Raw genomic sequence first — 24,735 nt, forward strand, 5'->3', positions numbered from 1 at the left:
ATTCGACTCCATTTACATTAAAGCACACGCAAACTAATCTATGCAGTCCGCAGTCAGGACAGCGGCTCCCTTCTGGGAAGAGCAGAAGGACAGCGATTGGGAGGGGACACAGAGAGAGTGACTTCCGGTCATTTCTGCCTCTTGACTTCAACTGTGGTAACACAGGCATGTTTACTACATCATAATTCATCAAGTGACACACTGATAATTTGCACATACAGGGCATAAGTTTATTTCAAGAAAGTAATGTAAAAACATAAAGCTTTGGAGAATATGAAAAAAACTACACATAGGAAAAGAAATAACTTATGATGTACCATCTCCCTTCCCACATTTCCAGATACTTATTAAACTTTGAATGTACTTTTTTCTATATGCATCTATCATTTTGTTATAATCAGGCTTAAACTATGTAGACAATTTTACATCATGCTTTTTTAAAGTTAGCATGATAAATAAATATGTTCAGATTTGCTAACAATCCTTCCTAAAATCAACCATTAATTAGCACATAATATTTTGAGTGTATTTTTCATAAGATTACTAGGGTAATGAAAATCAACACTTTCAATTTTAAAAACTAAACATCAAAAAAGTAGATACTATTAATTATAAATTATAAAAGTAAAACATTTAAGTTCAACACATAATCCAAATTACTATACCATGTGAGTATGACTGCATTTTTAATGAGTAAATAAATGGCCTACAGTTTACATACATCGGGCTGCTGCTCTGCTGTTAAGATTCCCCAAAAAGAGTGCTACAGAAAACACCACTGGAAGTGTACAAAATGAAGAGAATAATAAAAATTACTTACGCTATTGGAAGAAAATAACTTTTCAATCTAGGTGAAGTCTGAGATAAATATAAAGCATAGCAAACACGATCCAGAACTAAAAAGCAGTAACTACAAATAAACCTAGCACGTAGGCTGAAAGGACAAGTACTAGACAAAGTGTATCATCACCTAAAAAACCTACGACTCCCAACAGACACAGCACCACCATGCTGGGCACACTTACAGACTATCAGTCAGCACAGAGGAGCCATAATCGCTACCCCTGGCAACACGTCCTGTGACGCAAATGGCTAATTCAGCATCATCACTGTCGTGTGAATCCAGGTACCCAGCACCAGTACCAGAGCCAGTGTGCTGAATAAACACATCAGTGTAGTCACGATTTACTCTGGAAGGAAAGTGGTCCAGGTGGCATCTTAGAATCAAGGAATAAAAGTGTCAGTTTTTATCACTAAGTCAACACCATGTGTCAAACATATACTGAAAGAACTCAACCATTAGAAACATACCAGACCCACCAAAACTGGGTAAATATTCATTTCCCTCGAAAAGAGTGATGAATTTTTACCACTGTCCAATATAGTGGCTTCAAACTTAGATGTCTATCAGACACCTCAGAGTTCACGTGTCCAAACTCCCAGCCTATCAATCTCCAGAAACTAAAATCATATAACTTCTTGACATGCAGGTTTCCCACCTCTGTTAACCACAGGTCCATCCGTTACCTGCTCTCTCTCAGCCCTGTCTCCAGACACCCCAGGTCTGCTCACTGGCACCAGCCGCTGCTCCCCCACCCTGTCAGCTGGACCATCGTCCTCGTCCCTCCACCGGCCCCCGCTCAGCCCTCGCCCTGACCCATCTACTCCAAACGCAGCAGGGGGCGGTGTAGCACTCTGTGCATCAGACCCATCTCCCTCCACTGCTCCAAGTCACTGCGTCCTTGCACTTGTTTCCTCAGGGCTCTCAAGACCCTGAGCCTGCACTTGTCACCCTCCTGAACTCTCACTGCTCACCCTAACCACAAAGACCTTTCTAGCGCCCCTCCAACACGCCAGCCACGCCCACTGCGTCTGCCTCTTCCCTCCTCTTCACACCACTCCTCCCAGAGATGTCTGTATGTCTCACCTTTTCACCTCCTACGAGAATTCTGTCCAAATGTCACCTTCTTGGTGCGACCTACACTGACCACCTACTAATAACTGCAGCCCCGTCTAACACCAGCATCCTCACTGCTCTGACCCAACTTCATTACTCTCTAGATCACTTATATTTTCTTACAATAACTTAAGGTATTCACCACCTTCCTTCACTGAAATCTAAGAATTATAAGGGCAAATATTTTTGTGTTTTATTGACTGTTCATATAATGGTGAAGAGCACATTGGAAATACGCAGTAAATACTTTTGAATGACTATGTTCCATATAACCCTAAGTGCTTAAGGGAATCTGAAAATTCTGTTTTGCTTTGTAAAAATATATCTTAGTCATGTAAAAGTTGACAAACACTGAAATATATGCAAATAGTATATAACACTTTGGAGACAACCAATATACTAAAATACGATGCCAGATAAACTTGTTTCTGAGCCTCAGAACAAAACTTTTATTATATCTACTTAATTGAACAATTCTTTGGGTAAATTATAAGAAATCATTTCTATTTAGAACTTCTTTATGTGATTTAGGATTTACTCTACATTTGCATCCCCCAAAAGAGTAAACCACAAAAATGAACTGGGAAATACCCACTAGGCTGCAACTGTACTCCATAACATCTGAGTTCAGATTTGCTTCATGGAAATACCACAACACTGTTTTCACGTATTGACTCCTTAAATGTAATGAAATTAATAATTTGTAATAAAACCAAAAAAATACTGTGTTTATCTGTTTTATATATTATCAGTTCAGTTCAGGTCAGTCACTCAGTCGTGTCCAACTCTTTGCAACCCCATGGACGGCAGCACACTAGGTTTCCCTGTCCATCACCAACTCCCGGAGTTTACTCAAACTCATGTCCATCAACTCGGTGATGCCATCCAACCGTCTCATCCTCTGTCGTCCCCTTCTCCTCTGCCTTCAATCTTGCCCAGCATCAGTGTCTTTTCAAATGAGCCAGTTCTTTGCATCAGGTGGCCAAAGGATTGAAGTTTCAGGTTCAATGGGCTGCAAATTCTAGACCATCCCCCAAAAAACTGGTTATATTTTAAACAGTTTTACATCTATCAATTTAACATATTCCAAATTTCCCCCTTATTGATTTTTCCATGGACATATAAGATTCCTATGAGAATGTATCTAGCCAAAATATAACTGGCTGTGAGTATCAGTTCCTGATTATCCGGAAAGAATCACAATCACAACTCAAAATCATCAGGTAGCTTCAATCAAGTGTGATCTCATATTCAGATTTTATAAACAAGGCATGGAACTGTTTAAAGACCACAGTTAAGTCTGGATTAACTGCACATAAGATGACAGGATTTAAGTCTATTATGGCAAAATATTTGAAAGTTGAACAGCAAAGAAATCTAGAAAAATAGATATCTAGAAAAAATTAACACAAACTTGTTAATGAAGTACTGATAGAAACAGCTATAACTCATACTTTATATTAATAATATTTACCCATTTAAACAATATTTATAAGTTCCAAGCAACATAATTTTTTGGCTTTGTGTTCAAAATGTAGACTTTTCACTCTTAAACCTTCAGAGATGAGTTGCATAAATTAGTTGTTAAAATACTAAATTCAGCATTTCCCTGGCAATCCAGTGGTTAAGAATTTCCCCTTCCACTGAGCAGGTGCAGGTTTGATCCCTGGTAGGGAAACTAATCAGAGAAGGCAATGGCACCCCACTCCAGTACTCTTGTCTAGAAAATCCCATGGACGGAGGAGCCTAGTAGGCTGCAGTCCATGGGGTCGCAAAGAGTTGGACACGACTGAGCGACTTCACTTTCACTTTTCACTTTCATGCACTGGAGAAGGAAATGGCAACCCACTCCATTGTTCTTGCCTGGAGAATCCCAGGGACGGGGGAGCCTGGTGGGCTGCCGTCTACGGGGTCATACAGAGTCATACACCTGATGTGACTTAGCAGCAGCAGCAGGGAAACTAATACCCTACATGTTGCAGGGTGCAGCCAAAAGAAAAAGAAAAAAATACTAAATTCATCTGCCCTAACAATACTCCCTGCTAATTGAGTCATTTAAAGATTTAGCTTAACTCCTAAGACAAATATACTGCACCTTTCTTTGTGAAATAAGAACTGGCCATGTTATTCAAGTATACTGAAGTCCAAGTATACATAATTTTATTATAAAATTGCCATTATTCAGAAACTATCATAAGTCAAGACAATCATGAGTCCTACAACAGAAGTGTGAATTAATAAGTGTGACCAAGAATCACTCAAGTCAATGAGTCGTGACCATCAAACACTGTGCTCAGTTGTTCTAAAAATCATTCAGTTGGATTTGTGACTGACAGAGGTTTACTGCCCATGATTCCACTGGCATGACATCAGGCCCAATAGGCATACATAATAACTTTAATCACACATAATTATTTAAGTATTAGAAAGTTACTAAATACAGGGACTTCTCTGGTGGCCCAGTGGTTAAGACTCTGCACTTCCACAGCAGGGGGTGTGGTTTCCATCCATGGTTGAAGAACTAAAGATCCCACATGCCACATGGTATGACCAAAATAATAATAATAATACAATTATTAAACATAATAATTTTTACTGTGTCCATGTGCAAGAAAGAGTTACCATGGCAGGCCTGAAATTGCACTCCTTAGAAAGTGCTTCCAAGGCTAACCATTAGCTGTGTCAGAATCTCGATTTGGGAAGTACTCTCACTATTCCCTAATTGGTAAGAGCCACTCCCTGTGCTTCAACCATCTGGGTAAAGCATGTGTTTTGTGCTCCACACCTGCTTTCCTTCTGGGAGTCTGAAATTTCGGTACATGTTATGCAGAAGCTGCCACATCACCAATTCCCTGAGCCTCTAGTGAGTCGCCCCAGAGACAACACTTCACACGTCCTCACAATTTGACCACAGAAGAGTTCCGCTCAAGTTGACAGACTCTACTAAGAATTAGAGGAAGCTTGTGCCTGGTCTCCTCTAACCTTCATCCCACATGCCTTTCCCTTGGCTGGTTTTGCTGTAATAAACCTTAGCTGTGACCTTGACTGTGTGCTGAGGACAATGAGTCTTTGTAGGAAAGTACTAAGCCCAGGGTGGTCTCAGGAACCTGACACAGCCCAGTGAAGGCCCAGGAGAGAGGACTTGTGCCTTAAATCCCTTTATGCTCCTTAGACTACATAACATACTCTTATACATAACAGACATTCATCATATTTGAGAATTTTATATCTCGTTCTCCTAATTGATCCAAACCAGTCTAAAGATGTGCTGCATCTCCATTTCAGTGTGAGTTAACATTGGTGAACTAGTTATATGGCAAACACATTATGTGATAATACAGGTACAATTCAAACAACCAGTAAGAAATCTGGGGCAAGTTCAAGTAACAGAGTTGGAAAGACTGATTACTTTGACCATTTATAGTCTGTAGCCCTCCAATCTGCAGAAGGCAATGGCAGCCCACTCCAGTACTCTTGCCTGGAAAATCCCGTGGATGGAGGAGCCTGGTGGGTTGCAGTCCGTGGGGTCGCAAAGAGTTGCACACGACTGAGCGACTTCACTTTCACTTTTCACTTTCATGCATTGGAGAAGGAAATGGCAGCCCACTCCAGTGCTCTTGCCTGGAGAATCCCAGGGACGGGGGAGCCTGGTGGGCTGCCGTCTATGGGGTCGCAGAGTCGGACACGACTGAAGCAACGCAGCAGCAGCAGCAGCCCTCTGATCAGTTTTAATGATGCCTTGATAGTTCTCTGCCTGCAAAGTCCCTGAAGAATATCCTAAGCATTCTTAATTTGAATCTACTTCAAATTAAGGTTCATCTACCTTTGGAATTTAGTAAAACACAACATATTTCAGTTTTATGTGACTGATAAAGAAGACAGGCGTTTTTATCAAGGTTCTGTGTTATTTAACAACAGTTCTGTGATGTGTCAAATAAACAATCCACGCCCTTAAACTTGTTACAATTCCTTTAGAACCAATGCTACATATTGGCCAACAGATGAAAAAGACAGCCACAAAAAACACTGATTCAAAAGAAACACTGAAATACCATAAAAGAAGGTGCAAGGGATGAAGAGTCAGAGAGTAGAACATAACCAGGTTAAAGAAAGTTCCAGGCCACTGCTGATGTCAAAGTCCTTTACTGGTCTTGATCTGTCACAGCAAAAACAAAAAAAGGTTCTTGCTTCCCAGGTGGCCCCAGTGGTAAAAAAAAACAAAACCCCACCTGCCAATGCAGGAGACGTAAGAGACACAGGTTTGACCCCTGGATCGGGAAGATCCCCTGGAGGAAGGCATGGCTACCCACTCCAGTATTCTTGCCTGGAGAATTCCATGGACAGAGGAGCCTGGCGGGCTACAGTCCACAAAATCACAAACAGTCAGACGTGACTGAAGCAACTTAGCACATGCACGCACTATTTTTAAGGCAAACTTCCTTAGTCAACAAAGACATTATTATAAAATGTTAATTATGCATTTCCAAAAAACAAAGAAATACAATGAATTTTTACAAAACATAGCAATTCAGTGACTCTTCCTCTTATAAAGGCTCTATTTTTTAAAAAAATGTAACAATAGAATGCATACTTTACCAATATATATGACAAATAATATTCTTAAAAATATTAGTAACATAGAAAATATAAATCATGAAATTAGTGAAGAGTCAAACGTGTGGAAAAAGTCACACAGTGAAAAGTAACCCCCAGAGGTCATCAAACCATCCTCCTAAGACACCACAAGCTGGTACGTCGCAGATTCAAGAAAAAGCAGTGATTCCACCACCACGCTTAGTAGAAGGGGATTTCTGTTTGGGCCTTTGGGAGGTGGGGACACAGTGGGGAGAAAAGCAGAGACTAGCCATTCAAGAGTTTTCCTTCTGTTCATCCCCAGTACACTCAGCCCTCATCGTTACTCTGTTCATTTATTTTAGTGGTTCGGTTCACTGCTACTCATGCTTTGCTACTGGCAAAAAAAGAACATTATAAAGCTGAGTTTTCTATTTAAATGAACTGTGCAAATGCCTTTCTTTTGATGTATGCTCTACCAATAGAGTCTATCATCTTGTGAAAGTTTATGTAATAGTAAGACTGGGATTCTCAATTCTGCATTTAATCATCAAGTCAAGCCATCTTTACTCATCACATCAAAACTAAGTTCTAAGGGAAAAGGTGACGTGCATTCTTTTTCTCTTCAAAAAGAAACAAAGAAGTATATCTATTTTACAAAGATTCTCAGGTTGATCCCAGTTTAATACAAACACTGCTTAATTGTTACCCCGAAGCTGAGATTTTCTTGTTTCAGGTTATAATTTTCATTACATGGCAATGGTGAAGTGACCATGACTTTATAAATAATGGACTGCAGAATTAGAATCATGTAATTATAGGTAAAAGTCAAATTTTAGAAGCAATAGGGGATGTAACCACGGAACACTCTAAACATGATCCACTGCTTTGACAGATTTTAACTGTGTTTAAACAGAAGGTGCAGTGTGCACCACAGACTGAACCTGTGCAGAGTGAAACCCAGACGTGCAGACAGATAGTGAAGGGACCGGGAAGCAGGTCAAAACGCACAATGAAGAGAGAACTGGGAGGAATACAGCAACCTGGCTGAAACTGATACTCATTAGGGTGCTCTTCACATCAGTAGGAGCATTTGGACCCTGTGGTCTTTATCAGTGTCCCAGCTGCTAATGGCTGAAGGTTAATGCCTTGCCCCATTCTGTTCAATCTTCTATCCTAATTAGCCCTGCAAATCTATAGCTGTGAGCACCAAGTGTCTGTGCTCAAAAGAAACTAATTAATGCTGGCAAATTAGATCAAGTCCAAAGATCCAACAGCCAAACTCTTAGTTAAATGCTCCTTGTTAATAGGAAGTGTAGCTGTCAATAACTGCTGTTGCTGACTATAATGAGGCATCTCTTTTTTTTCATTGAAAGTGATTTCATTTCTCTTTGTCACTGGAAAAGCTGTTCCATTCCCTTCACAAACCTATAAGTTGCTGGCAGCCTGACCCAATTCTTATGATCAGCCAGGTTGAAATGACACAGGAAAAAAAAAAAAATCAAACAGAAAAGCTTTCTGACATAATCATGTTTCAGGCATTTAGCAGAAAGTCAGATCATTTATTAGAATTCTTATATCTTTATCTGAGAACTATACAATTAGGATGCATAATGCTTTTATGTAGAATCCTATAATTATGTAATAAAGCAAAGGCTATAAACAGTAAATAAACCACAAAGAAAGTCTCCTGATTCTACATTATGCCTTTTTGTTCAGTTTAAATGGAGTTGTTCTACTCCTGCCTGAGTAATGTCAGTGTATGTGCTCTCCTAATTCACCTGGTTAAACAGCAAGATTATTCTTAACAAAATAATCGATTTTAGATTCTAAAATACTGTTTTGGACCATATGGCCTAAAAGAAAAAAAAATCAATATATGATTATAAAAGTCCTAATACTCAAAGATCATATGTTATAACATGTTCTATTAGGGTTAAAGCATTGAAATAACTCAAATGAACCTCAAATTTCAAGGTGCTTTCCATCTTCAAAGGATTTTAAGTATATTAAATAAAAAAGGAAAGAAAACCTTAACACTGTAAGCAACTTAAGTTTTGATAAAGAAGCAAAATTAAATATTCTTTCTGTACCATTACAAAGTAGTAGGTGCGTGACACAAATAAGCCTTTTAAAGTTGTACTCTAGTTCTTTCATTTCAAAGGCCAAAACCAAAGTTTCATTGTCCAAGAGCAAAGCAAAGGTAGTCCTGAAACCCACACTCGACCATTTTGCATTTTCATTTGAATCACGAGAGGAAACAGTCTGTAACTGAGTTGGCTAGCTTTCTTTCATTCTAAGAATCAGAATAACATGTTACAAAAGAGAATAAAGTGAAAGTCACTCAGTCGTGTCTGATTCTTTGCAACCCCATGAAGTGGGACCTGCCAGGCTCCTCTGTCCATGGGGGTTCTCCAGGCAAGAATACGGGAGTGGGTATGCTCTGCTCCAGGGGATCTTTCCGACCCAGGGATCAAACCGGGGTCTCCTGTGTTGCAGGCAAATTCTTCACCAGCTGAATACCAGGGCAGACCCACAAAACAGAATAAGTACGACTAATGTTTATAATTTTGAACCAATACATCAGTAATAAATAAATAATTTTCCTGGCAGTGAAAAGTTAACCCTAAAATTTTATTATCCATTTTTAAGTTTTCTCCTCCATCACCAGAATCAGGATCTGTATTTTTAAACGTCTGTGCAGCAGATGGAAGATTACTTCTTGAAACCATGAGTATGGCTGCCCACCGCCAGGTGTGTACTGAATCGCACTGCAGGGGCCAACGGAGCAACTTCTCCTTAATCTGGGGAGGAGGGGGGACGGGGGGGTGGGCTCCAATCAGACAACTAATTCATAATGAAAGTAAGACCATCAAATGATACTGATAAACTGCTGATGATTTATTAACAAACTTATTTACAGATGGATTTAATTCAAACCTAATTTATAGATGGATATAAAATGGGAATAGCTCATAATAAGTCATTTATGAAAAAGAAATGATCATCACACAGTGTTGACTCTGAGGAACTACTCTTTTATTGTCTGTATCCATCAGTTCCAGAGGTTATTCTCTAAGGAGACAGCATCTAAGGGACAAGAATGTGCCTGACACCAAATGCTCCTGACACAGTCCCCAAAAGATAGCTGATACAGCCTGGCTTCCTGATGAGAAACGTGCAAGGAACTGCAGTCAGCCCCACCTGGCATAACTATGGTCCCTCAGCAAAGGCCACAAGGGAGAGGGGAAACGGGAAGCCGGGGAAGGTCCACGTCTGCCAGAGTTTGCCACTGCTTCTCTGACGTGGCCATTCCAAGAGATAGACTGTCGCTACAAGACATTTCTACAGTAAGACTGCCATCTGCTTTTCTAATTACCCATTATTTAAAGTCTCATTTTTCACCTTCCATGCCTTTGTTTATATTTTTCACTATAATATTACATATTAATCAACAATATATCTCTAGATTTATAGAATACAGGAATACTTCATGTTAAAAACTATTTTCCAAAGAACATAGGCATAGGTGGGTGCCTAGTACATGCATTTACATAAATACCTTCCACTTAAAACTGTAAAACATAGAAAAAATTTAAAAAACAGACTCACTGTATTTACTATTGCGATTCCATTCATAATTCAATAGCAATGATGCCAAAGAAATCATCTTAGAATTTATTCCTATATTAATATGTTGACAGAGGAGAAATAGATATACATTACATTTGACGTTTCTTCTTTCCCTATCAAAATCACCAGATTAACTTGTTTCTCCAAAATACAAATGCAAGTTTTTTCTCTATAACTGTACATCTGGGGGGAAAAATGTTCTTTACTGGGAATTTGGGAGAATATTTTTAAATTGTAAATGAACGCCGCTTGTAAGTTCTGAAAGCTGAAACACTGGTATCTTAGTGAAAGGGTGAGAACCAATTCATACATATTAATTCACTGACTACTTCACTCTGAGGCTAAGGATTAAATTCAGATCATATTATAAAAAACATATTTGATCTTTACATGAATATTTGAATTTACCTTGAACTTGTTCAGAACATCTCTCTCGGGCCTTTTCTCTCATTATTTTAGGGATCAAAACATCTTTTTCGACGTGTCTGAGATGCTGCTCTGAAAAAAAAAAAAATCTTCATTTAATAAAGTCTCAAGTAAACCACCTGTTTAGGTGAAAAATAAGCATTCTGGTTTACTTAAAATAAAAGCCTGTGCAAATATATTAAAAAGAAACTCTTCTATAACCTCATGAAGCTGTAATTAAGTCACTGAAAATCATTAAACATTGTTTTAAATATAACAGAAAAAACATGAGGGGCATAGGTAATATCTTCCTAAAAGACTTTCTGCAAACTACATTGTAACACTTTTATTTGGTGACATATTCCATATAGTCTTGACAAAATTAAAGTCATAGACTAAGGCATTATCATTTTTTAATTCATATAATCCACAAGAAGAGAATTTTTATCAACACTGAGACCCAAGGGTAGATGAAGAGATCCAAGATTACATATATAAGTAGTTTCTCCACCTAACAATGAGTAGCTTAAGAGCGAGCTGGCAGAAGAAGAAAAAGTGGAACTACCTTTGCAAAGAAAACAAAGCACAGGAGGTTTCTGTGTGTCTCAAACACAACTACCATAGTCAGACGAACACGGAGGCCTGGGCTCCTGCTCCAGACTCCCCCCCAGCATGCTCCTCAGTTCCCAGAGAGCTCTAAAACCCAAAGAGGTGAGTATTCTCCCAAAATCCAAATGGTCAGAAATTCCAAAAGGCAAAAGATGGATGGGATCAGATTAAAGAAGGCATTCTTATCCCCAGAGTTTTTTCCCAGGAAAACACTGATGTCAAAAGCTGGAAGCATGCCCCACTCTCTGAAGCAACAGAAATGGAGAGAAGACTTCCCGAGAGGAAGCCAAAGCATCAGTGGTCGAAATAACCACAGCAGGAGTCAAAGTAGGTCACTCTTTTGCTGCCTTCAGACCGTGGGTAAAATAAGTAAATACAGGCACTTATCTCCAAAAGATGAGCAAGTTTCTGAGTATGTATATAGTGACACTTAAGACCAGGAACTCCTAAACTTTTCCTGGTCCCCAACATCCTCTGGATGTAGCTATGAAGTGATACAGTATTTGCAGTTAGGGTAAGGGGGCATCGTCTCAAAAAGCAAATAAAATTAGCAACAACCAGTCAGTTCAGTTCAGTTCAGTCGCTCAGTTGTGTCCGACTCTCCGCGACCCCGTGAATCACAGCACGCCAGGCCTCCCTGTCCATCACCAAATCCCAGAGTTCACTCAAACTCATGTCCACAGAGTCGGTGATGCCATCCAGCCACCTCATTCTCTGTCATCCCCTTCTCCTCCCGCCCCCAACCTTTCCCAGCATCAGAGTCTTTTCCAGTGAGTCAACTCGTCGCATGAGGTGGCCAAAGTCAAGAATCACCTAAATTTGATAAGGACAACACAGTGAAAGGGAGAAGCCCACCGCAATGAATCAAGAAGTAAACTCCTGAGACAGTTAAACAGTACAGAAAATAAGACTTTCAAATGAACATAATCAATGTACTGAGGCAAATAAAAAGATATGAGCCCTCAGACAGAAACAAATCATAGATCACCTAACTGATGAAAGTCTGAAGCTCAAAAATCCTAAAAGCTTCAAAAGGGAAAAAAACATCACCACACACACAGAGAAACAAGAACCAGATTTACATCATATTTCACAGGCAAGATGTGGATACAAGAAATCAATGGTGAAATAATTTCAAGGCTCTGAGAAGACATTACTTTATATCCAAGAATTCCAGAGCCAATCAAGAGTGAAATTAAAGATATTCTCAGTGACTTCCCTGGTGGTCCAGTGGTTAAGACTTTGCCTTCCAATGTGAAAGGTGAGAGTTTGATCCCTGGTTGAGGAGTTAAGATCCTACATGCTTTGTGACCCAAAAACCAAAACATGAAACAGAAGCAATACTGTAACAAATTCAATGAAGACTTTAAAAATGGGAGGAAAATATGTATTTTCAGATATGTAGGAGCTGAAAAGTTTACCTCTTTCAACCTCACTGAAACAGAAATGATCTTTGTAACAGTGAGACACGCCAAGCTGCTAACCCAATGTGAACACAGAACAAACAGCTTCTGTGTGCACAGAGAGCCGGCAGAAAGGCATTCAGGCAGGTGGAGCAGAGCCGGTTCCTCTCTGCCTCTGTCTGGTGCTCAAAACCCATGAAAGCTAGGCCTGGAGGACTTTCTCCAAGACTTCTCTCTTCACATACGTATCCTGACACGTGGGCTGGGAAGACTGAGGGCGGGTTCAATGAGGAAGAGAAACCAAATCCCCTCCACAGGGCATAGCAGGGAGGTGACGAGCAGAAGCAAGCAGCCCAGGGGAAAGCAGAGCAGCCTTCTCTCTGAGCCTGTCGTGGGAGCCGTCAGCCGCATTTCTGCTATCTTCTGTGGATTTCAAGTCACTGGGTTCAGCTCAGCCTATACCCCAATGGACAGAGGGCTACATCACACAGAGCTTGACAGATGGAAGATACTGGCATAACCTTCTTTGTAAAACAAAATTTGGCTCAAGAAGTAATAGAGAACATACTCTGACCCAAAGAAACGAATCCGTGATGTACAAATGTGAAATATATAAAGCATATTAGAAAACACACATTTAAATTTACACGGTAAACCTGCAACATCAACAACTAACTTGACCCAAGTAACATTTATAGAATATTACACTCAATAACAGCTGAATATTTAGCAAGATAAACTACAAAATGGGATATGAAACAAATCTTAATAAGTGTAAGGGAATTCAAATCATTCATACAAAGTATGTGTCCTGACACCAGTGTGATTAAAGTAGAAATCAGTAAAAGATCTCTTGAAAATCTCTAAGCATCTGGAAACTAAACAACACACTTCTAAATAATCCATGGGTCTAAGCAGAAATGAAAAGGGAAATTAGAAAGTTTTTGTAAATGAAAGAAAATGTAACACATCAAACTTTGTGTGATGCAGTAAAACAGTACTGACAGAGAAACCTGTAGCACTTGCATCTACACTGGAAAAAAGGATGGTCTTCAAATCATGACTTAAGCTCCTGTCTTGAGAAATCAGAAGAACAACAAAAGAAACACAAAGCATAAATCAATGGAATGGAAAACAAAATGATCAAACAAGCAAAATGATGGAGAAAAGCAATGAAACCAAAACTGGTTCTTTGAAAAGATTATTAAAATTGATAAACAACCTAGCTAGGAAAAGAGAGGTCACAAACATCAGAAATGATACACCTTTTATATAACAATAATGTATTTAATATGTAAATATAGGGGAATAAATTTGACAACAAAGATGAAGTAGTCAAATTCCTTGAAAAACACAAATAACCAAACCTAACTCATAAGGACATATAATCAGTATAGCCCCACACCTATTAAAGAAATTGAATCTGTAATCAAAAGTTTTTTCACAAAAGAATTCCACACCCAGAGAGCCCTTACTGGTGAATGTGACCAAACACTTAAGAAAGAAATAATATCAATTCCACATAAACTCCTTCAGAAAACTGCTCTGAAGCCAAAATCAGACAAAGACATTACAAGAAACCTACAACCCAATATGTTATCATGAATACTAATGTAAAAATCTTAACAAAGATGAGCAAACTGAATCCAGCAATTAAAAAAAAGGATAATACTTCATGACCAGGTGGGGTTTATCCCAGGATTGCAAGATTTGTTTAATATTCAAAAAATGAAGAAGTGTAATTCATCATATTAAAAAACATGGTTATCACAACAGACACAGAAAATATATTTGACAAAAATCCTATATCCATTCCTAATTTAAACCTCCATAAAGTAGGAACTGAAGGAAACTTCCTCAACATGATAAATGGCATTTATAGAAAAAACCTACTGCTGACATCACATTTAATGCTGAAATACTGAATGGTTCCCCCTAAAACAGGGAACGAGCTAAAGAAGGCTGTTCTTACCACTTGTATTAAGCATTATACTGGGTGTTCTAGTCAGTATAATAAGGCAAGAAAAATAAAAGGCTTCTAGAGTGAAAAGAAAGAAATAAAACCATAGTTAATTGAAAGTCATATGATCATCTATATAGAAAATCAAATGAAATCTATAAAAAGTTACTAGAACTAGTAAGTGAGTTTAGCAAGATTTCCAGACACAACATTAACATACAAAAATCTAATGGAAATGACATAAAAGTCAGAGGACTAGAAGATAATTCAATAACAATTTCCCAAGCTATAAAATAGAAAATGGCTTTTTAAAAAATGAACTGAGGCTCAGGAACCTGGAAGACCAAAAAAAAAAAAAAAAAAAAAATTTAATATTGATTTTACCACAGTCTCAAAAAGAGGAAAGAAGAATTGCAAGGCTGAAAAAATATTTGAAGAAACAATGACTGAAAGTTTTCCAAATTAGTGAAAAGACAGAACCCTATCAATTCAATAAAACAGTTGAAAACCCAAAGAAATACACACCCAGACAAACCATACTTATACTTCTGAAAATGAGAAAGGAAAGTCATTGAAGTATCAGAAATACAGAGGAACAAAAATTCAAAAGACAAAGGATTTCTCATCAGAAACCACAGAAGCCTGAAGGAAGTGGCATGGTATTTTCAAGTGCTAAAAGAAAAGCACTGTCAATCAAGAATTCTATAACCAGTGAAAATATTCTTCAGGAATGAAGATAAAGATAACTCACATGAAGAGAAGCTAAGGTAATTTCCTGCCAGCAGACCTATTCTAAGAATGGCAAGAGGAAGCTACTCATACAGGAAGGAAATATTAACAAAAGGACACTCAGAACAACAGGAATGAAGGAAGGACAACAAAAAGGGTAAACACAGTAAACTGTTTTTTTCTTGAGTTTTAAAATTCATTTTTGACAGAAGCAAAAAATATAGCATTCTCAGTATACACAGAGGTAATATTAAAGATGACTTCATTGTAAAGGGAATAGGGTAAAGCAACTTTGGTAGTAAGATATCTACGTTCTATTTGAAAGATAAAATGTTGATTCGACTAGACTGTGATAAGCTATGCATAAGGTAATCTTCAGAACAACCACTAAAAAAGACAAAGAAATACATTCAAAAACACTATGCTGCTGCTAAGTCACTTCAGTCGTGTCCGACTCTGTGCGACCCCATAGACGGAAGCCCACCAGGCTCCCCCGTCCCTGGGATTCTCCAGGCAAGAACACTGGAGTGGGTTGCCATTTCCTTCTCCAATGCATCAAAGTGAAAAATCAAAGTGAAGTCGCTCAGTCGTGTCCGACTCTTCGCGACACCATGGATTGCAGCCTGCCAGGCTCCTCCGTCCATGGGATTTTCTAGGCAAGAGTACGGGAGTGGGTTGCCACTGCCTTCTCCGTCAAAAACACTATAGATAAACCAAATGGAATGGAGTCAACCAGACAGTAATAACAGAAAGATAGCAGGAAAATCTCCTGATACCTGGGAATTAAACAATATCCTGCTGCTAAATAATTCATAAGGCAGAAGAGGAATTAAAAGAAGACACTGATCTGAATGAAAATGAAAGCACAGCATATCAAAATGTGTAAGACAAAGCTGAAGCAGGGAAATTCACACCATAAATGTTCATATTTAAAGTCTCAAACCAATACAGCTGACCTGCGAACAACATGGGTTTGTACTGTGAAGGTCCACTTAGAAGGAGACTTTTCCCAACACATAGGTAATATGGCACTACACAGTGGCAGCTGGTTGGACCCACTACATTTTATTAGGACAGCATTACTCAGATAGCAAAAGTAAAAACATTTTTAAGTATCCTTCAAGATACTGACTGTTCATCTTTCATTAGACTCATTTCTGTTGGTAAAGGTATCTTTTCATAAATAACATAATTATTTATTGCTGGTACATTGGCTTTCCAGGTGGTGCTAGTGGTAAAGAACCTGCCTGCCAACGCAATGCAGGAGAAGTAAGAGACGTGGATTCGATCCCTGGTTTGGGAAGATCCCCTAGAGAAGGAAACAGCAACCCACTCCAGTATTCCTGCCTGGGAAATCCCACAGACAGAGGAGCCTGCTGGGCCAAGTCCTTGGGGTCACAAAGACACAACTGAGCACACACACATACAGGCTTGATTGAACTGACTGAATCAATACAGCCTTGAAAGTAAAAGTGTTAATGGCTTAGTCGTGTCTGAGTCCTTGCAACCCCATGGACTGTACCCTGCCAGGCTCCTCTGTCCATTGAATTCTCCAGGAAAGAATACTGGAATGGACTGCCATTCCCTTCTCCAGGGGATCTTCCTAACTCAGAAATCAAACCCAGGTCTCCCACATTGTAGGCATATTCTTTATCATCTGAGCCACCATGGAAACCCAATACAGCTTGACTGAATTCTAATTCTAATCCTCTGCCAATAGATTGTGTTCCGATTTCCATGCAGACAAGCATAATGATAGCTCTGCATTTTCCTTAATTCTTACTGTCAACACCTTTCAGAAGAACAGTGAGCAGTAGCCAGCAGCACCTGCACCTTGGGTACTCCAATTCTGTTTAGACTTTTTGCAGTTATCTTGATTTTGAGATCTGCCCATGACTTTCCTCTCTTATCTTTGTGTTGTTCTGGTAGCAAAGTTACATGATTTAAACAATAAATTAGGGACTTTTCTCTGTATTCTCTGAAACACTGTACAAGATAAAGATTACTACCAGTTTTATGAAAGTCTGACAGAAACCACCTGTGATGGTCAGCTTTATGGTCAGTTTGGCTAGGTGCAAGTCCCCAGTTACTCAAACAAACACTAATCCAGCTCTTGCTGTGAAGGTATTTTGCAGATGTGATTGAAGGCTATAATCAGTTGACTTTAAGAAGAAAGAAAAGAAAGAAAGTAAAGTCGCTCAGTCGCTGAAGTCGCTCTTGACATTTTTGAGATCCAGTTAGAGTTAAATCATTGATCAAAGTGAAGTGAAAGTCGCTCAGTCATGTCCAACTCTTTGCAAGTCCAACCATGGTGTTGGAAAAGACTCTTGAGACTCCCTTGGATTGCAAGATCAAGCTAGTCAATCCTAAAGGAAGTCAGTCCTGAATATTCACTGGAAGGACTGATGCTGAAGCTGAAACTCCAATACTTTGGCCACCTGATGCGAAGAGCCAACTCATTGGTAAAGACCCTGATGCTGCGAAAGACTGAAGGCAGGAGAAGAAGGGATGACAGAGGATGAGATGGTTGGATGGCATCACCGACTCGAAGGACATGAGCTTGAGCAAGCTCAGGGAGTTGGTGATGGACAGGGAAGCCTGGTGTGCTGCAGTCCATGGGGTAGCAAAGAGTTGGACAGAACTGAGCAACTGAACTGAACTGAGTTTATGTGTGTGTGCCAGGTTTAGGCAGGCTTTGTGAGTATGTGTGCGCTGGAAAGGGTTAGTCGCTCAGTCGTGCCCGACACTTTGCAACCTCATTGACCACAGGCCACCATGCTACTCTCTCTGTGGGATTCTCTAGGCAAGAATACTGGAGTAGGTGACTATTCACTTCTCCAGGGGATGTTCCTGACCCAGGGATCGAACCCAGGTCTCCTGCATTGCAGGCAGATTCGTTACCCTCTAAGTCACCAAGGAAAGCCCCAAGGTAGTCATAGAAAGACTTTTATCTATTGATCAAATTTTCTGAAGGTTTTTTATTCATTCTTGAGTCAACTTCAGTTTTCAGTAAGTTGGTATTTCTCAAGGAAACTATCCATTTCATCTAAAAGTTCAAAATAATGATATGGAAATGTTCACATGACTTTTTCCTCTTTACTGCACTTATAACTTTATCCCAGTTTTTACTGCCTGCCAGGGAGTCAACAAACTTTCTGTTAAGAACCAGAGTGTAAATATTTCAAGCTTTGTAGGCTACAAACCATCTCTGTCATGTACGCTCCTTTTTTCTTTTTTTCCAAACAACCCTTTGAAAATATTACTATCCATTCACAGCCTACCAGCCTTACCAGATTCTGCCCAGGACACAGATGGTTGAAGTCTGGCCTACACTATTGATCCATGCCTTCTCGTCTTCCTTAGTTTCGCCAGAGCTGCTGTCGGATGAGAAAAAGCACACTAGCACACGGGAGGAGCTGCCGAGTGTGGGTGGAGAGGGGAGGACTGAGAGGGCGGACCTGGGGGCACAGGGGGCTGGAGGGACAGAGGGACCGGGATGCGGCAAGGCGGCCTCCCAGGGTTTCGTCTCACAGTGAAATGAGGTGACCACTCACCAAGGTAGGGAGACGAAAGAACTCCAGGGGGGATGGCAAGTCTGACTGGACAAATGGAATATGAGATTCCTACGAGACACCCTGTGAGTGGAGAGCTGGCAACTACTTGGAAGAAAAACAATAAAACTGGGGCCATCTCCACACATTTCTTTCTCCTTGTCTGTAGTGCAAACCACAATCATCGGGGTAAAGAATCCACCTGCAATGCAGGAGACATGGATTTACATGGAAGATTCCCTGGAGCAGCATTCTTGCCTGGAAAATTCCACGGACAGAGGCGTCTGGTGGGCTACAGTCCGTGGGGTCACACAAGAGTTGGACACGACTGAGCAGGCACACACAATCAGCAGCACGACTATTGAGGAGATTAGGAGAAACAGCGTGACAGCTGATCTGGTTCACACAGTCAGCTTCAGCACCTGGGCTCCCCCGTCACTTACACACCTATAACCGAGACGGCTTATCTACAGTGCGTCCTCATGAATCCACCCCTTCCCTCCACAACTTGCAGTGTTCCTGAAACATTTTTTAAATGTGCTGTAAGAAGTCCTTCTGATCATTCGTCTAAAACTTCCTAAGGCAAAGAAAATCATAGAATCATATGAATGTTGATTCTGATTTTCCACACTCTTGGTGTTAAATCTCTGGCAGACCAGTGGTTAAGACTCTGCGTACACTGCAGGAGACACAGGTTCTATCTCTGGTTGGGGAACTATGATCCTGCATGCTGAGCAGTCAAAAAATAAAAGGCTTAAAAAAATTATATATATATATATATATATACACATAAATAAATTCTGCTAACACTTGGTAAAACTGACTTTCATTAAAAGTCAATTTTTAATTAATTATGATTCTGTATGTATTTCAAAGTTTCCTTTGATACTACAAATATAGATATGGCACCTTTTACTCACAAAATTACAGGGTGATTCCCTCAGTGTCAATACGCTACAGAGATGTTATACATCTGCACCAAAGCTTGCAAAAAAAAAAAAAATCAAACTTTGAGAATTTGCTACTCTACAGTCACATGAATTTATATTGAAATGAAGAATCAGGGTAACACCACCAGGGCAAATTTTCAAAGCTCTAACTCCTCGACATTCTATCACCACCTATAAGTCAATTTTTACCTTTTTCACTGGTTGACTTTGTTAGTACAGACTCTGCTCTGGGGCTCACATGTTCCTGCAACACAGCCACCCGGGATCACACAAAACAACCGACGGCGGTACCTGCCCTGAATCCACAAGTGACAACAGTGACACAGCTCAGAGCATCACAGAACCTTCCCCCAGAAAGCGGGCAAGGAGTGCCCTTCAACACTGACAGTGTCCATCACAACGAGCGGAACCGCTATTTAGGCAATGCCACATTTTTGTTTTTTGGAGCCTCCTGCTGCTGCTGCTAAGTCGCTTCAGTCGTGTCCGACTCTGTTTTACTTGTTCCATTACCATGACGTTGTTCACTCTGTAGGCAAAATCAGAAAAATGCTTGTAGGAAATGCGCAAAGGTGTTCTTATTAGCAACGGTTTCTCCTTCAGGTCCGTCTTTTGTACTGAAGGCCCCAAGTAGATGGCAATGCGCAGCATTCAGCAGAACCAGGGCGGCCAAAGGCACCTTCACCCCGTGCACTTCGCCCCGGAGCCCCCGAGGGCTCTGGTCTCAGTGCTCAAGGCACACTTGCCCCAGCACCTGGACTCCACAGTGCACAGAAAAATGTGGAGACTCCGACAGAGCGGGATGACCCAGGGGCAGGTTCCAAAGCTCTTCCATGGCCCAAGCCCTCCCCTAGGGCGGTGGTCTATTTCAGGGGACTTAGTAAACTAGGTCCCGGAGCTTCCAGAGGCCTGGTGAAGCCTGCAGAACTCTTGGACAAGAAGAATGTTGGTTTCAGAAGCATCATTCTGAACAAGCAAAATTCAAAACTTCACAGTTCATACTTCGTTATCAGAAAGAAGCTCAATGATTTCAACCATGAAGAAAACTATTTTACAAAAGGCAAAGGACTGATTTGTCAGCTGGCTGAAAAAGTACCTTCGCGGAGAGTAAACATCAAATATTGGGTCAGTCAGTGACCATAGAACTTTTCACAACTGCGACCTCACAAGACCCGGAAAGCACATCAGTGAGGCAGAAGTGCCTATTTCTGCTCAGCTTCTGGGTCACACACGCCGGCGCCCCGCCATCGCTGTGCCACATCTGAGCTCCTCCGTGCTATCAGCTCCCACTGGTAGTAACCGCCGCGTTCACACCACGAGTGCCCGGTTCCCAAAAGCACCTATTTCTTGGACCTCAGATTCTGCAGATTGCGAGGTGTGAAAACTTCCTCTTCCACCCACGTTGCTTTAACCAAGATGAGGCCAGAAAGGGACAACCCATCTCAAAGCATACCGAAGCAGGAAATCGGCTTATGCAAGAAGACCTGCCAATTTTAGAAAAGCGCTGTGATCTCCGCTGTGGCCATAATGCCTTCAGTGAAGAGGTTTCACATTTACTTTATTTGGTAAAACTTCAAGACTGTCTTTTGCTATGGGCATAATTTCCCATTGACTGCTAATAGGAAATCAGTCATGTTACTATCGGAGACATGTCTACATATGTAGACATCTGAGAAAGGAATATATGACAGCATGCCTGGGCCTCCCAGCAACACATCCCTCACTCTCGTACCTTCCCTCCGATGCGCATCTGGGACACAGTGGGCTACCCCCACACCGATGAGCACTCCTCAATGGCTTCTGGCCGTCCGAGCTCTCCCGGTCCTTCACCTCCATCTCTCAACAGTTCATAAAATTTAACAAAAAACATGGACCATTTTGATAATAGAGCAGGGGAATATTTTTATATTGAGAGCTTATTCACTTATTTCAAAGATTCATAGCTTGCTGCAATCATTCACATTTTTTAAATGGGGGTATAAGTGCTTTGGAGAAGGCAATGGCACCCCACTCCAGTACTCTAGCCTGGAAAATCTCATGGATGGAGGAGCCTGGTTGGCTGCAGTTCATGGGGTCGCTAAGAGTCGGACACGACTGAGCAACTTCACTTTCACTTTTCACTTTCACGCATTGGAGAAGGAAATGGCAACCCACTCCAGTGTTCTTGCCTGGAGAATCCCAGGGACGGGGGAGCCTGGTGGGCTTCCGTCTATGGGGTCGCACAGAGTCGGACACAACTGAAGTGACTTAGCGGCAGCAGCAGCATAAGTGCTTTACAATGCCGTGTCAGTTTCTGCTGTACGGAAGCGTGAGTCAGACACATGCATACAAACATCCCCTCCCTCCTGAGCCTTCCTCCCAGCCCTCCAGGTCATCACAGAGCATCCAGCCGAGCTCCCTGGGCGGTACAGCGGCTTCCCACTAACTACATATATGCCAATGCTAACCTCTCAACTTGTTTGTCCCCACCCTTCACCTCCCTGTGACTTCCCAGGTGGTGCAGTGGTAAAGACCATGCTGCCAATGCCAGAGACGTGGGTTCAATCCCTGGGTTGGGAAGATCCCCTGGAGGAGGGCATGGCAACTCACTCCAGTACTCTTGCCTGGAGAACCCCATGGACAGAGAAGCCCGGAAGGCTACAGTCCATGAGGTTGCAAAGAGTCAGATACGACTGAGCAACTGAGACACACACAGACAAACGGGGCCTCACATCCATTCCTCACGTCTGCGTCTCAATTCCTGCCCTGCAAACAGTGCCATCTGTTTGATTCCACACACACACGTTAATAAACGGTACTTGTTTTTCTCTTTCTGACTCACTTTACTCGATATGACAGCCTCCAGGTCCTTCACTGCAACACTACTGACAACAGCCAGGACACGGAAGCAACCTAGATGTCTACTGAGAGACAAATGGATAAAGAAGACATGCTACATACAAACAAAGGAGCATTGCTCAGCCATAAAAAGCAACGAACCTGGTTCATTTGTACAGACTCACAACATCTTTCTCAGGATGGCCTTTAGAGCCAAGCTGAGTTAAAACTACAATGCAACCTTCTTGGGGAGCAGTGTTCCCCAAGGAGGGTCATCTACTCCCTTCATCAGACTGCCTCTGGCTAACTGTGGCTGAAATTCAAGTTCGCCTTCAAAACAAAAATTTACCAAAATGGGAATATTAATAAGATATTAAGATAAATATTTAAGATATTAAGATAAATGTACTGTAGAGGCTGAAGGCAAATTCTAAAAGAGTCTTGAAAATACTCTGAACAACGGTAATACTAAAAGCCAAATAAACACTCCCAAAGCAAGCTCCGCTCCCATTCCTCCCCAGGCAACCCCACAAGGCTTTGTCTTTAAATCGGTGCTTTTCAGGCTGTGTTCTCAGTGCTGCTCTCTATCACCAAATTTGACCCACGTTTTCAAGAATCTGTTAGTAATTCCAAAGTCCCACCAGGATCAGAAGTTCCCAACTTAAAATGTCTATTGTTTAAATCCTTATTCTGCCATCCCAGGGGTTATATTATCCTCCTTGGCTAAAAATCAATCAATCCATCAGACAAACAGCTGAGATCTTACTTAGAGAAAGAAGGCCGAAGTGGAGGTGAAGGGATCGTTTTTCGAACCCCATCCAGGCAGGGGCGGGTGTTCCGACCCCGAGGCTCAGAGAGCACAGAGCGATCCTGCAGCGCCGAGCAGGCAGCCCGCCAGGTCAGACTCTGCCTCAGCCTGCCGGCTTTATTCTCCACCTCCCACCCTTCATTTTCTTTATCAAAGCTGACTCACTTACCATCATCCAAGGTGCGCCCTAACCCCAGCACCTGAAAGTGACTTCTCCTTCCACTAACCCCCAGGTGTTTCACGCACAAACACTATGGCTCTAATCATACGTGGACTCACAACTCAGAGTAGCACACTTCCTACAAAAACTTTCTTCTCTTGATCAATGGTTGCCAAGGACCAAACTGTGTTCCCACCACTGTAGGATTCACAGAAGCCCTAAACTCGAAATGACTCTAGTTGGAGAGGTGATTAAGGTTAAATGAGTTGACATGTATGTACGTTATGTGTATGAAAGTTAGTCGCTCAGTCATGTCCAACTGTTTGTGATCCAATGGACTGTAGCCCACCAGGCTCCTCTGTCCATGGAATTCTCCAGGGAAGAATACTGGACTGGGTTGCCATTTCCTCCTCCACAGGATCTTCCTGACCCAGAGACTGAACCTGGGTCTCCTGTATTGCAGGCAGATTCTCTACCATCTGAGTCACCAGGAGAGCTCACGTGGGTAGGGCCCTAATCAGACAGGGGGCCCTGCCAAGAACGGGAAAAACCAGCAGCTGAATCGGCCAGCACCTTGATCTCAGGCTGCCAGCCTTCCAAACTGTGAGAAAATAAACATTTATTGTTTAAGCCACCCAGTCTATAGAATATTATTACGGCAACCCAAGAGGATGGAGAAAGGATTTGAACAGAAGTTGTCAATTCTGGCTGCATCTAACAACCACACCTGATGTCTGGGCCCCACTCCAGACCAGTTAAATCAGAGACGCTGGGTAACATCCAGGAACTGGTATTTTAAAAAGCTTCCCAAATAATTATATTAGATTCTAGATTAAGAACCACTGCATGAAATATAACTATAATGAGGTCTGAGACCACACCTCGTTAACCTCCAAATTTCCCTCCTACTCCTAGGATATGGCAAAAATCCAATAAACTATGTAATAAATGACACATATGTGTAAAATTTCCATATTTGATAATCATTATAACAACTACAGTGATTAACACTATATCAACAAATAGTTGAAAGATATATTTATTCATTTGACATTCATTCTGTTAACAAACATGTATTAGGTGCCCACTATCTACCAATTATCAGGCTAGCGATTGTTGATACATTGATGTGCCCTATTCTGCAATATAAACATTTAAAATCGTCTTTCAATTAGTCATGCTTA

The 24,735-nt window shown here is 41.1% G+C and overlaps 1 protein-coding gene across 3 annotated transcripts in view; it reads right to left on the reverse strand.

Moving 5' to 3' along the window:
• Positions 1 to 24,735, reverse strand: part of CMC1 (C-X9-C motif containing 1) — an 86,793-nt gene that overhangs the window by 53,356 nt on the left and 8,702 nt on the right. For 2 of the 3 annotated variants that reach the window (XM_088831935.1, XM_055414774.2), the window contains exon 2: positions 10,571 to 10,660. The exons of the other annotated variant lie outside the window; for it this stretch is intronic. In XM_088831935.1, coding sequence (XP_088688061.1) covers positions 10,571 to 10,660 — 90 coding nt within the window. The remainder of the gene's footprint in view (positions 1 to 10,570; positions 10,661 to 24,735) is intronic. 3 annotated transcript variants of the gene reach the window in all.

Source organism: Moschus berezovskii, chromosome 24 (assembly GCF_049115385.1).
Source record: "Moschus berezovskii isolate FMDL1 chromosome 24, NW_MosBer_1.0, whole genome shotgun sequence".
NCBI classification, from domain to species: domain Eukaryota; kingdom Metazoa; phylum Chordata; class Mammalia; order Artiodactyla; family Moschidae; genus Moschus; species Moschus berezovskii.